This window comes from Struthio camelus, chromosome 5 (genome assembly GCF_040807025.1).
Source record: "Struthio camelus isolate bStrCam1 chromosome 5, bStrCam1.hap1, whole genome shotgun sequence".
Taxonomy (NCBI): Eukaryota; Metazoa; Chordata; class Aves; order Struthioniformes; family Struthionidae; genus Struthio; species Struthio camelus.
In genome coordinates this window covers 65,666,994-65,682,073 of record NC_090946.1, presented here as the reverse complement: position 1 = coordinate 65,682,073, position 15,080 = coordinate 65,666,994, and the positions used below count along the sequence as shown (strand labels likewise).

Sequence of the window (15,080 nt, the reverse complement as noted above, 5' to 3'; positions counted from 1 at the left end):
TGAGGTTAATCAATATTAAAATGTAGTGTTATTTTAAACCCTTCATCAGACCTGAAAATGGCATGCTAATATCTTAAAAGAATCAGTGGGCATTGGGAAGGTGAGACGGAAATGAGGAAGCATACCTGCAAGACTCTCTTTTCAGATCAGAATATGCTATGACAGCTGCTTCAGTCTGTTAAAAAAGTGGTCTGCTGTAACTGATCTGATTGTGTAGGCAATACCCAGAAAAAGGGATAAAGCCGAGTTATAGAAATTCTTCCATTTCCCAATATTTTGCAGAGCTCTGAAAATAACAATAAGCTCTGGAGTCTGGAAGGACAGTATCTCTGTTTCAGGGCAGAGATGTCCTTTCTGTAATGGCCCCTCTTGCACTATTTCAGTCGAGAGGTAAAATTGCACTTGGGATCTCTTGAGACAACTCTGTACATCTTTAGTTAATGTATTTTTAGATAAAATTCAGACTGGTATTTAGAAGATGGTTACTAACCATCCAGTTGTAACTTTCTGGAACAGCCTAAAAGGAGGAGTGCTGAGATCAAAAGACCCGACAACATGGAGTTCGGTCAGATTACAGAAAGGATTGCCACCGCTGGACTATAGACCCTGATCAGTAGCTCCTTTCCAGTTCTTTATCATCTAGGTGAAGCTAAGCAGCTCATCAGTTCTTCAGATGATTTATAGTCTGTATGTTTCTGTTCTTGAGCGTTGAATAGAAATTTCAACTTAAAATAAGTTGAATGAAAATAATGTTCACTTACTAAGTTACCATCTTTTATAAAATCATGCTGATTTTATAAAAAGTGAACCATAACAATATTTTTAAAAATTTAATATTAAGTATTTTTATTTTGGAATATATTTATTAATAATGTTTTGAAACAAAGTCATCCATTTTGGTTTATTTGCTTTGAAATCACGTTTTACAGGTGAGATCAGAAGAGAAATGCTAGAAGATGTACAAAATAAACTAATGAATCTTATCAACAGCACAGAAGGAAAAGTGGACAAGTAAGTCTTTTGTTATGTTGGTGTACATTTGTGTTCCTTTTTCCTCATCATGTGCAGACATGAGGTTATTACAGTCATAAGAGTAGTGTGGAGCTGGGCTTCTATACTTTGATTACTTTGACATTTTTAAATTCTTTAGTGGTTGTAAATATTAACACCTATGTGTATATAAATTTCAACTACCAATATGTGAACTTCAGTAGAACTACATTTCAATAGCATGGCCTCTGCAGATGGAGGGAAAAGGTATTAGTGTACATCTGTTGTAATGAGTCTAAGGTATAAACATAATCCCTTTCACACAGCAAGCATCACCTGGACATTGCGCAAATTTGATCTCTGCTGCTTGATCTTTCTCCTCTCTCTCCCTGTCAGAATTGAAAGTAGAACAGGCAAATGAGTTCCCTGCCCCCTTCCTTAAGCCTTTATTTGGGCCTATGCATAAGTACATGTTTAAATGCTCTCCTGAGTCAGGATACTAGAATAAACATTTTCCTAGTTTGTAGCACTTGCAGCAAAACTTGCTCATGTACAGTTCAAGTTTTGCTTTACTGCAGTATGTCCAAAACTGTCCACATTGTCCCTTGCTGTGTAAGAAATGTTTTAACTTGGAGGGAAAAACATTGGTGAGGTTCCCTTGTTAGTACCTTGTATTGGGTTGTTCACTTTAATTATCATGAATTAGGAAAAAGTGTATGGAATAAATGCATCGGGATTCAGGCATCAATAATTCTGTATCAACTGTTACGTAATAGCACACAGTATAACAAGTTTCCTTCGTCCTATAGGCTCCTGATGAGAAATCTCTTTGTTGGACATTTTCATACTCCGAAAAATAAACGTCCTGAAGTATTAAGGTTAATGGGAAGTATCTTGGGAATAAAGAAGGAAGAACTCGATCAGGTAATACTTTACTGAAAACTAGGTTTCCTTTTTCATTTGCAATATGCTTAAAAGAAAATGAAATCACTTACTGCTAAATTAAAGGTGACAGTCCCTGCACTTTTTGGGTGGAAAGTATTTTTTTTGTTGTTGTTGTTCTCTCATCTGAATTTTTTCATGTGGAACATGTTGATCTAAATGGAATCTTACAGTAACTGTATTTTAATAGAATAGATGATGATTTCATTTTGCTGAGGAACGTTAATGCACAGAAAGGAAAGGATTTAACTTTGTGCTGTTGTGTGTAATAGCTGTAATATAGCAGTTACAGAAAAGTAAGTCAGTTTTACATGTGACACTAGCTATTGTGAGGAATCCGTTTTACATTTTTAAATGAAGAGTTGGGATTTGAAACTCCTAGTTTTTCAGAGAGGCAGAGATTAAAAGTTTTGCCAAAAATTAAGGTGGTTTATTTATCCATAGGATTCTGTGGTATTCCCCAGTTATTGTGAATAAAAAAGGCAGCATCATGCTCATTATATTTTAACTGCTGTTTTATTTTTGTTTGTTTTGTTTTTTATTTTAACTTTCTAGTTATTATCTGAAGACCAAAGAGGAGTTACCAGATGGGTGACTAGCTGGCTTGGTGGAGGAGCTGGGTCAAAGAGCGTCCCTAGTACGCCTTTGAGACCTACTCATCAGTCCGTTTTTAATAGCGTAAGGATTAATCATGAATTCTCTATGTTTGAGTGGAAGAACTGGGGAAGCTGCATATGAATGCTGGATGTTTGGTTCATCAGTATATTGAACTTTTAATTAACTGGTGCTACCACATTTTGTGTTATTTGTTTTTTTTGTGCAACTAGGTTGGCCTGGGTTTTTCTGCACTAAATGAATATGTAGACGTTGATGAAAATTCTGCAGTCCTAAATGTTAGACTAAAATCAAAACCTGATTACTGTTCCGCTGGCTGCAGCGATCACTGACTTCATTGAGTAGGGATTTTAGGACTCTGGAAGTCTTCAGTAGTCAACAGTACAGAAGACCATAACATTGTATTTTGTTGACCGTGTTCCCATTTGTCTTTTAAATTTCACTTGAAAAGCTTTCTCAGCTGCTGCAGCTAGTGCCTCTTACATAAAGCACGTAAAGCTGATATTGTAAGCTTCCTGAAGCAGCAGTTTTGATCATGTGTTCGATCGAAGCAGTTGATCTGTAGAACCTTCCGTTTTGTACACCACTGAATAGTGTACTCGGGCACTGAGGAATTGGGTAGTTTGGATTAACTTTGATTTTTTTGCTCATTGAGCTACAAAATGGTTTTGGAGAACTGACTCCTGTAAATCATCTTGAACTGTAAGGATATGGGTTCATTTTTTTGCTCACTAAAATAATGCAAGCATTTAGGCCACAAGAGGATTGTGATCTTATTAACTGCAGATGTAAAAGAAGAAAAGTAATGCTTTTGTATGTATAGCATCAGCTCTTCTAAGCAAAATGTTGTGTTCTACTGCTGACACCTTAAGCAGTCCATGTTTCCTTTATACAGGATGCTTTTGTCAAATACAAGAAAGAGTTTTAGAAGAAATCGATATTTTAATTAAATGTTTTGATGGAGATGATGTTTGCTTGAGCGTGGGCACAGGGAGTTCAATGTCCATTGCAGCATGGGATTCTTGAAACAATTATTTTGAAAATGATTTGAAACTGATCTGGAAACAATCAGTAATGAAACTGTGGTGGAAGTATATGTGTTATCTCTAAAGTTTATCAGTTACACATAGATGCCATTCACTGAGAAACAAAAACTTCACGTTTTGAAAACGTTTCATTGTTGCCACGCTAAGGACTACTTCAAGTACTAGTACAAAACACTTTGGAGCTTTTTTAACTTACTGATGCTCTGTTGAAAAGCACATAAAATATATTAATTGGTAATCTCTTGTAGTCTTTTTCAGAATTGTTTGTGAAATTCCTTGAAACAGAGTCTTGCCCAACTCTTCCTCCACCAAAGCTCTCTGTTCACGATATGAAACCTTTAGGAACAGCTGGAACTGGTAAAACTAGCAGTACTCCATCCAGCAGTCAAATACCAGGTAACGTTTGAAGGAGGATTTGAAACTTTACGTGGAACATAAATAACTTAAGGTGGAATTTTGAAAGGGATTTAAATGATTTTGTGCTTCCTCACCTGAGAACTATGAATTTGATTCTTCACTACCAGCGCGCTCTCTCTGCTCTCTCTCCACCCCCAAAACAGAAGTTTGGAATGAGCATACTCCCTCAATATGGAAAGGCTTTAACAGTGTCTGTTAGATTCAAACAGATGCTGTGCAGACTTCTCCATATGGTGTACCAGTGCACCCAGTCCTGATTCCAGCATTGCTGTTTATCAGCCTGGGTCTCATTAAGTGAGGAATACAAGTAATGACAGCATTGTAGTGCCTCTCTGATATGTAGAACCTGCTCACTTGGAGAGGACTGAAATGAGATAAGTTTGAAATCTATTTCTGAGCTGTGTTAGTCTTTAACTTTTTTTTTTTTTTTTGAGGCAAAGAGCAGTTACGCTTAAATTACTTATGCTGAAATTAATGATTTTTGACTGTATTTCTTATTCTATAAAGAGCTGTATACTTGTTTTTGAGAAATGTAAGATCCAAATTTCAGTTTATTTAATAGTTTGTACTTTAATTTTATGTGCCTTTAAAAGTTCACCTTAATACAGTCCTGTTGATTTGCAGAAGCCTATTTCAACTGAATCTTTAAACACCTGTAAGCTGAGATATAGATATATATTTATAGATAGCTAGATATCTGTATCATATATATATTTATATATAAACAGAAAATACTCATTTGGCTTAAAGTAGTTGGATGGTATAAAGCAAAAACGTCTCATGTGAAATACCAGCCTACCTCTGAAAGCAGTTTTTTTTTTTTTAATAAACATAAATTGAGTTTGAAGTTTCTTTTCACTTTTGTTCCTTATAGTGTGATGGTAATATAATAGGTAGAGTACCTGTTTTACTTGGCAAAAGCCCAGTTTCCTTGTCTGGAAAATAAGTTATTGGATCCTTCCATCCATTCAGGAGCTAGATAGCCAGCTGTTAAAACTAGCACCCACTATATATATCCCTTTAACTGTTTGGGTGTTTTAAGTTTTTACTTACTGTAAATAAACCATAAGGTAGCATTTTTTTAAGTGTTGGATGCAGATGTCTTCTTGTGTGGATATGATACTGACATCTATGAGAATTACTATGTTTACCTGATGGAAGACCTTTTTTAAAATAAAAAACCTGAACAAAATCACTGATCCAGCCAATGAATATGACATGGGAATGTCCGTTTAATTTCTACTATATGTCTAGTATATGGACCTTGGCCTTGAAAACAGGTTAAATCTGCAGCTGAAAGAGGGTTTGATGGAGGAGAGGTGAGTTGATTATATTTAAAAAAAAAAAAAAAGTTTAGGAACAAATTTGTTCATCAAAAGAGAAATTTAGTAAGAATTTGCCACGTGATTTAATACTAGGATTTATCTCGAGACTAAATTGTGGCTCCCTGTCCGCATTGTTTATTTGTAGGGGATTTTGGGGGCTGGCCCTGGGGTGGCTGAGCCCAGTACATCATGGGATGGGAAGCCTACCTGTGTGCTGCATTGTAGCACATGCGAAGGGGCCCATGTGTCTCACACACACAGTGCTGGAGTCTACATGACAGATAATTCATGCCTGATGGGTGAGCAGAGCGAACCTGTGCAGAGGGAGTTGATGTTGCCTGTTGCAGGGATGCAAAAAATTTATGGGTAGCCTGAACTTTACTGAATTTTGGCTGCCAACAAGCCCAGTATGGATGCCAGGTCTCTGGGAGCACCAAGTCAGTTTTGTAACTGCTCGCCTGCAGTGAATACGCAGGTTTTGTTCAGCAAAGGAGGCAGTGGCAGATGAGATCCAAGATGAGAAAAGACAGAGAGAACGAAAGTCTGAGTGCCTGCAGTCCAAGGCAAGAAGACTGAATTTTCATGTTGCAAAACTGAAATACAATTGTAGAATTTGTTTCATCACAAATACTCTGAAATTGGGTAGACTTGTCAGTATTTTCTAACAAAGTATTAGTGTGTGTGTGTGTGTGTATATATATTTTTTTTTAATGTTTCAGATTCTGCAGTCTCAGGAACCAGCAGAAGACCAGATACAAATCCATTTTTAGCGCCTCGATCTGCAGCAGTGCCTCTCATAACACCTGCTAGTAGTTCTGGACATCTTCTTATGAAACCTATTTCTGACGCTTTACCTACTTTTACACCACTGCCAGTGTCCCCTGATGCCAGTGCTGGTGCTGTACTAAAAGACCTCCTGAAACAATAGATGATCTTGAAGCCAATATGATGACAGTAGCACTTTAAGAAAAACAAGAACACTATGTTGTATATAATATACACAAAGAGGCCTTTTTGTAAAAAGTTGTGTACTTGTTTGCATTTGTACTTTGTTTTTCTTCTGATTATGCACTAACCAGTGCTTTGGAAATTCTAATGATCACATGAATAACTGCCTCCTTTATAGCAGGTATTCATTGTGGTTGTGAGTTATTTTTGCCCCTCTCTCTCCCCCCTGCCCCCAATTTAAAATCTATCTTGTTGATGGAGCTGCAAGACAAATTGAAGGATTTATAAACCTTAATCTTACTCTGAGTTGTTTCAATTATGCATGGACAACATTAACTCTTTGATGGTGAGATCTGTTTCTCCATTAAAGTGATTAGCTATTAACAGCAGGCCTTCAAGAACCATAATTTCAAAAAAAAATTATTTCCAGCCAAAATTTCTAATTTGAGATGTTGAATTAATGGCACACATGCCAAAGAATTAGGCATTGGAATGAGCATATGGAAGTGTGACTATTGAGTAACTGCAGTTTTCCAACACAGAATTTGTTACAGCTGCTTATACTAAGACATGTCTCTTATTTACAGGTTTGATCACATTCTGGAGCAGCTGGAAGCATGTTAATCTCTTTTCACAAAGATGTGAATTTTTTTCCCCAGCCTAATAGCTGCTTTCAGCAATCAAACCCATCAGCACCAAAGAGTTAACTGTCGGAATGTGTGTTTCATTTTCTGCAAGCGTCCATGTGGTACATAGTCAGCAGTGGAGAATTTAGCAAAAGATAGATTCACCTAAATACAGATAGTATACAGTAATGGGTCTAAGATGTATATTTAAGAGACTTTTTATCTTTGAGGATTTTGTAGATTCAAATACAGGCTTAAAGCTTAAACATATGTATAGAACTTAAAAGTAAGAAAAATTGTTACTTATCCCGAATGTGTAAATAGGTCTTTGTAAGACCAAGGCCGAAGTCGATTATTCTGTACATTTTGCTGTGATAACTTGTACACTTTGTGTGGCAGATAAAGGATTAAGTTGCATACTAAGGGATAAAATTCATCTTACAAAAATAGTGAATCTGGGATAAAATGTCTTCGTTTGAAAATGTGTCTAAACCTTTTTGTAGGCCATTCCTTGTTTAGTCAGTGTTAAAAGGTAACTGTTGTGCAAGTTCTATATTAGAACTGTCAACCTTTACTTTTCGTTTTCATTAAGGTCCTAGAGTATATTGTTGTAAGAGTTATATTTAAATAAAATTAATCACTGAAATTTGACAGAATCTATCAAAATAATACAACAAATCTTTGCATTTATTTACGTAGAGATTGAATAGTGAAATTCTTTTGTTGCCTTGAAATCTAACAGAGTTTGGTTTAATTGCTCTATTTACCTTGAGTCCATTCTCTCCAATATGTTAATATTTCATGGAAGCTTTGTCCAATCAACATCCAAATTTGCGTATACTGAATTTTGATTTTTGATTTTTTTAAACTGCATTATAGATGAGGTAATTTGGCCTTTTGATTTCTGAGAGGATAGCAGGCACATGTGGTATACCAAAGCAAATGCTACACTAATAAATGTAATGAGAACTTAAAATTACCTCTGCTGAGACTATTTTCGATTAGGTACTGAGTACTGATACACAACTTAATTTAAACTACTGAACTGGAATGGTACCCATTTGTCTATAACAAATATAAAAAATCTGAAATCAGATGGCGTTTGTGCAATCTTTCCTGTTCTTGAAGTCATATCTATCTTAGGATATGCAGCTGCTTCAAAATAAAATTGCCGTTTGTTGAGCTGAAGCACAAAGAAGTGTTTAGCTTTCTAAAGCTTTGCGGCTTGCCTATTATAAATTACAGATGGGTTCATGCTGATCACCATCCCCTGAATATACTAACTAACTGGATTTTGGTAATTCCTTTGTGCATCTTTTTTTTTACTTTAATTATATATAACTTAATATGTACATGTTTCTTTTCCAGGAAGCTTATAAATGCCAATAAATAAAACATGGTGGGATGATTTGTTTCAGCATTCTGTAAATCAGCTCTATTATACAGTAAGTTACGAGAGTTAGACTGCATTCGTGTGTGTGTATTTGAGTGTTTGAGGGGGAAATCTGAAGAGCAAACAAAAGTATTGAAGAACTTCAGAGTTCCTAGTTGAGCTGCTTCTGAAAGAAGGGAAAAATCCTCTATAGAAGCAATGTCAGAGGCTTCAGTCCTTAAGTCCTAGGAAGTATTTTGAACTACAGAGAAAATTTCCATGGCTCAGAGGTTCCTGTTCTGGGTCTTATTCCCCAGCTGCACTGGTGGGTGTTGTTCCTTTGTTAGGAGTCGAATGTGTTCTATGTTCCAGCCGGTGCTTTTCCACTGAAAAACGTAGAACTTTATTGTCTTGATTCTCTCCTTTTTCAGACTGTTTCACAGAGCATTAAAAGTTACCTTCAAGATTGTTTTTATTGAAAGATAGTGGAAATATTTTTTTGCCCCTCCCTTTCTTTTTCTGTATTTACTTTGTACTGGACAACTGTTCTGTAAATACTAATTCTACCAGTTTCCCACATGTAGGTATGTGTGTCATTTAGGTTACCCTGTTAATTGTGGGGGTCTTTCACACAGCATTGGTGGGGGGAGGGGGGAATATCTGTGGAGGTTATGAGAAGGCAGAGTACTTGAAAGTCCTCCATTACCATTTAATGCAATTGTTCTCTTCTGCCTTACTTTTGCAAGGAAGAAGAGCGCATGGTCCTCCTAGCTTTGGTCTAATAGGCTTTTTCTTGTGGTAATGTAACAGGATTCTAGTAAGGAATGGATTTGCAAACTTAGGATAAAGGAAAAAGGAGCGTTAGGATGTTCTGTTCTTCTTGGACTCTCTTACGTTCTATTCTTTGCTCATCCTCCATTCTGTGCAAATAGAAGGAAGTAACTGGTTGCTCTTTAACTGTTACTGTAGAAGAACGTAAAATTTGTTTAAATTAAAATCTCTTACATTAAGCCAGTTACAGCTGTATGGACTTATAATTTGTCACATGGTAAACAAGTTGTTCCTATGCTGGTCATTACCAAGCCAAGTGGCAACTTCCAATTTGCATTTCGTTATTCCTTCTTATTTATGTTCTTGGCGCGTGTTTTGCGTTAATAATGTTACTAAGGCAGGCCACCTGGAAAATAGACTGAGTGATAAAGGTGAAGAGACAGAATGGAAGATTCCTGCCTTGTAAGTATTTCACATTATTGCATACCTCCTGAGAGTTTTACGATTTTAAGTCTTGATATCTTGTTGCTCCCATTTTTCATGACTTTACTGCCACATTATGATCATATAAAAGTTCAAGAATAATTATCTTAATTTGTTTAATCAAACATACATACAAATTTATCCTTTTCTCCCAAACAGTTCCAATATGGGAGGAGATCTAACAAGAATAAAACTTACTCTTTTTTTGTCATCGACCTGAAGAAAAAATATTAACTTGTTTAATACAGAGGAACTTTAGTATAATAATGAAATAACAGTGGTAACAGCTTCATGCATTCTTTCAAGTAAGTCTTTGTTTTATCTTTACGTGCAAACCAGAGTAGTCTTTGTGCCAAACTTTTGGCAATGATTTAAAAAGAAATCCGTATATATGTGTGTATATGTATATATAATACAAGGGTGCTAGCAATAAGGCTTGAGAAATTAAGAACATCCTAGGTATGGTGGGGTTTTTTAATTTTTTTTTTTTCTTTCCAATAAGCTTTGGAGTTTGCCTTGAGTGGTTTACTCTCAGGTGGAAAATTCCAAACTTTCTTTCATAGTAATTCTTAAAGTGAGAGAAATTTTTGTTTTCTTATTTTGTGCTGTGTTGTGACATTACATACTGCTGAATTTATCTGGAGCCTTGCAAAGCTTAAATATGGAAATCAAAAATGATGCCTATAATTTGGCAATATGTAATAAAAATAAAGGAATAAATAACTACTGGCTTTTTATTTAAAGGGGAAAAAAAAGATTTACACAAGGCATGTTTACAGCAGCACTGAGTCTTGAACTATTGTGTGCATTTGCCACAAACTTACATAAGAGTATTTAAAAAAAAAAAAAAAGCATCTGAAAGCTTCAGATATCTAACTCTGAAATACATTTTGTAACAAGTAGTTGTTAATCCATGTTATCAGTTTAAGTGTGTAAGAAATAGGCCTTTTGTTTGCTGGTTGTGTTAGATGATCTTTTAAAAGGCCAATTTGAGCAAATTTATTCCATGTTGGGAGTTCAGCCAAGTTGCTTAAAACTGTCAGACGTTTTGCCAAGCAGAAGAAAATTGTTTCAAGTGATTAAAGAGTTGTTTTCCTTGTAGGAAATAGTTATTAGAAGATAACTGACAATTGTTTGATACATAAAAAGGGGCATTTATCATTCAGTAAGTGCCTACATTAAATAATTTGAGGTCATTCTTTGCTTTCTTACTGAGCTTGTGACATTGTTGGTTAAATCTGATTTTTCTAAGTGCTTACAGATGTGATACGTCATCCTTGAGCACTGATAGTGAATTAATCTTTTCTCCACCCCTGTGTTAAGGTTCCCATTAAACAGCTTCTCACAGATTAGATATTAAAATTAAAAGCATTTGTACACGTTTCTGGCAGTCTGTGCCAAACTGCCTATGAAAAAATTATTCTTTCTTGGTCCCTGGTGGTCAGCTAATAAATATTACTGTGAATATTCACAGTAACACCAACATTTGCAAAGCTGCCTAAGCAAGCAGATGGAAAACACCCTTTTTTTGCTATCTGTAGCCATTTTCATTTATGTTCTTCTACACTTTTTTTTTTCTTTTACTCTCCTGCTCATTCATTGAGAATCATATACAACTGTTTTCCCTTTGAGGAAACATGATGCAGCTTTATCACATTTATGTGGAATGTTACACCAAAAAGGAAATCTTCCTTTTTTTTTTTTTAATGTCTGCTTCTGCCAATTCTGCTTCCTCTTGCACAGCAATATTTTCTTCCCATGTGATTTTACAATGTTTAAAGTTCCTCCTATAGCTATAAATGCTTAGGAATGTCTTACTACCACCACTGGCATGACTGTAGCGGTTGCAGAAACTGAGCATGCTTTACAGAATGCTTTACAGAATGTAAAGCGATGCTTTACAGCAAACTAAACAGAGATGATATTTTTCAAATGTTTGCATGTAGTTGTGGAGTTTAGGGCTGTAAATGGAGTGACATCTGAAACTGCAGAAGCTAAAGAGGTGAAGACTAACCCCAAGTCAGAATTTCAAGGTAAAAAAAGAGCAAGGAGAGGGGATGCAACGGGACATCACAAATGCCTTTCTGCTGCCATAGTGCTGTTGTCACTTATGAGTGGGACTAGAAAAATATGGCCATACGAAAAATCATACGGGGATAGTAGCATGGTTCCAGAAGACTTGTTTCTGAGTACAGGGGAAATAAACTGATAAATTGAATACATTTACATGTGGTCAAATTTGGTATTTGTAACTCTGGCAAATTTAAAACTCTGTTCGTTATGGTAATAATAAGATATAAGAACAATTTGCATTGAAAATATACAATATCTATTGCTAAAAATTGGAGCTTTGCTACATTAAAAAAAGAAAAGCTCAGACCCAGCATCTTCTAAAGCTTTTAAGGACTTGGCTGAAGAGCTCCATGAGGAATCTTTATGGCTAAAGTTATGCCTTCAAAACTGTTCAGCCACAGGCCAACCAAGCTGAGCTCCAGAGGCTGACAGCAGCCTAGATAATGACGTTTGCAACAGATGCTTTGTAGTCACCAGTAGCTGCAGCTATAAGAAGTTCTGTAGTGATCTTCAGTTTTGCTTTAGTAGGCTGAATTTTGTCCTACGTGGATAAAGACAGGAAAACGTGGCTGTAACTTCCTAGTCAATGGTAGAAGCTATGTTTCTTTATCTGAGATCATAGAGAAAGGATCCAAGGGATAGCTGTGTTCTGATTTAAGATGGGAGAAACAACTTGACACTTTCTTAAGTGACCAGTAGACTCTGGATCATAACCCACATAGCTTTCCTTCCTCCAAACATCAATCTGCTGTGGAATATTAAGAGTGTAAAGGTTTTAGTTTGAATTACGTAGAACTGAGTCTCAGCATAAATATTTTGCTACAGTCCTAGACAATGTACAGTCTCAGATAATAGTTCTAATACACGGTGAAGCAGAAGACCCAAAAGAAAGCTTGTATGCACAGAAGAGTCCTCACGTTGCTATTTCCACTATAGTATCTTTTTAATAAAGTCTAGTTTTGCTTTGGGAAGACCTGGCCTGTGTTGGGACTTAGGCCCCTTGTTCTGAAGGAGGGTTTTGTGCTGACCTTCAGTATACTATATTCCCACATTTTTTTGGGGTATTTTATGGTACTGGCAGGAAAATGCATATGCATGGTCATTTACCGCAGAGGAGTTAACACATTTCATGAGGCTTTGAAAACAAGCCAAAATGACAAACTATAGGGACAACAAATTTGCTGATTGAAGATATATTAATGCACAATAGTGAAACCCAGCTATAATGTACGTACGGGGCATATGTTTGAATAGGTAAATCATGCATATCTCTTAGGACCTGTATGCTTCTTGTGTATAACCTGCACAGGATTAACCTAATCTGCTGGAAAAAGTAGATTTTATGTGCTGCTGCAAATGAAGGAGGAAAAAATACATTTGCTAACTTTCACATTCCTGTATTGAAGTGTAGCTAAAATGTGCATCTGACAAAAAATATTTGAAAGTGAATTGTTTCCAAAGAAAACGGTGGTGGTGTTTGCTGTTTATCAAGACTAGGAAGTATCTTTTGGGATATACCTAGCTGTTTGTAAATATTCTGAGGAAAAGCAAAAATAACTACTACCATCTAGTGTATATGAAGTAAGAGTTGTCTTCCTAGGAAGAAAAATTAATAGCCGAATAAAAGGATTTGTGGAGGTGTTCTTGCATCAAAACCTCAGTTTCATAGAGCTGCAAACTCTTTTGTATTGTGAAAGGGTTAAGTTGTGTGAGACAGATCTGTAAATGGTTCTAGAATATCGTACTTCTGAAGTGTTAAATGTGAAAATTTTTTCTAGATTGTCAGGAAAAAGTGGAGGAATTTTACTGTGTTTCCAGTCTGTTCCTAGTAAAAGCATGCCTGTGGTGGTTCTACTATTTTCTAAACCTACTGTAGCACCAAAGAAGAATTGGTATTTGCATGTATTTTGTCAGTACATTTATTACTGCTGAAACGTGTGAGATGGACTGTTGTCTTCTGCGCTTATCCCACAGAGAAATACACCTAAAGACTAAACACTTCCTTTTTAGCAGCCTTGTCAATACTCTCAGGCTTCGAGAAGATCGTTCTTGTTGCTAAGAAGGCAGTGTTGCAGTTTAGTCTCAATGATCAGTATTTAACATGGCTGCTAAAACTTGGCAGCAGCAGGGAGTTTTTGCATGTATATCAGAGGGGAATTGCAATGAAAGAAATTGTATGCTGTTCTATACCTACAGCAGTGTTTGACAGGGAGTGGACTAGAAATCAGTATTTCTTCAGAGCTCAGTCTAATTTGAAATACTTGGAATTGACTACTTGAATGAGAGAACCATTTAAAAAGCATTAGTATGATGAGTAGAAAAGATTATAATATTTCCGTTAAGGTCAACTATTATTAGAGGCTTTTGTCAACTCTTTTGTCAAGACGATTTTGTCAAGAACATAGTAACTTAGAAACCCTCTGCCGTGTATGATATTTCAACAATCAGGGTCAGACTATGGGTTACTGAACTGATTAGTAGTATCTGGGGAGACGGAACCAACTATGGCCCATTTTTTTTGTTTGTTAACAAAGTAAGTGAGTTGGAAAATTACTGCACGAACAACCTAAAACGTGATTGTTTTCGTAAAAGAAATGTAAACCTTCTGAGAGCTGCCTGGATGCAGTTTGAATATGATCCAATATCATTAAGGTAAGGGAATTCCTGGCAATTCTTCTGTGCAGTTAACCATAAGTTTTTCATTTGCAACATCAGATGCAGCCTGTGTTTCACACCATTGAATCACAAGACACTAGTATATGGCCAGATTTTGCACGCAACCCAAAAAGGTTTTATAGATTTGAGGCAGCTAGGCAATATTTCTTTTCATATTGTTGTGAAATGGTAGCTATTTATTATCCATCACTGTAGCACAGCCACTTCATACCTAGTGTTTGTTGGCAGACTATTTAATAGTCCCAGGAGCCAGAGAAAAGAACCACATAATGCAAAATGCTATGCATTTCATTGTTGGGCAGCTTTTTATGCAGGCTATTGTATCGCACAAGCAAAGTCAGGTGATTAAAGTAAAGGCAGTAAAGGCAGACCAGTGGTAGCTCATGACTTCCTAGAATGGGAAGTTCTGCTAAACATAACCCTCTGAGAACAGGAAGCCAAGACTTAATACTTCAAACTAAACTTTTTTAAGTTTAGGGAATATGGAGATAAGTACATGCTAAGGTTTTGAGAATTTGACCTTTGGGTACTGCCCAGAGAGACAGTCTAGGGGAGCAGTGCTGCAGAAGCCCATGTTAAGTTTGGCAGAGGCAACTGGTCTTACATCACTAAACATAAAGGACCTTCTAGCTACTCGGCATCCATGTGGTCCCTGAACACTAACTGTATATTATGAATAAAAGTGTACTTAGCTTAAGCAACTAAGTGGCAGCTGGATGTAAACAAAACAACAAGAGGTAGTAGGAGTTTTAAGCAGGTAAGCCTAGTTGGCTAAGAGTTCCTAAATAGGAACAAT

General features: G+C 36.3%; 1 protein-coding gene across 3 annotated transcripts in view; it reads left to right on the top strand.

The window, feature by feature from the left end:
* The window catches only part of TRIP11 (thyroid hormone receptor interactor 11), a 36,102-nt gene extending 27,783 nt beyond the window's left edge, over positions 1 to 8,319 (top strand). For all 3 annotated transcript variants that reach the window (XM_068946849.1, XM_068946848.1, XM_068946850.1), the window contains exons 17-21: positions 930 to 1,011; positions 1,800 to 1,914; positions 2,488 to 2,610; positions 3,842 to 3,989; positions 6,055 to 8,319. In XM_068946849.1, coding sequence (XP_068802950.1) covers positions 930 to 1,011; positions 1,800 to 1,914; positions 2,488 to 2,610; positions 3,842 to 3,989; positions 6,055 to 6,263 — 677 coding nt within the window. In that variant the 3' untranslated portion in view covers positions 6,264 to 8,319. The remainder of the gene's footprint in view (positions 1 to 929; positions 1,012 to 1,799; positions 1,915 to 2,487; positions 2,611 to 3,841; positions 3,990 to 6,054) is intronic.
* Positions 8,320 to 15,080: the final 6,761 nt, after the last annotated feature.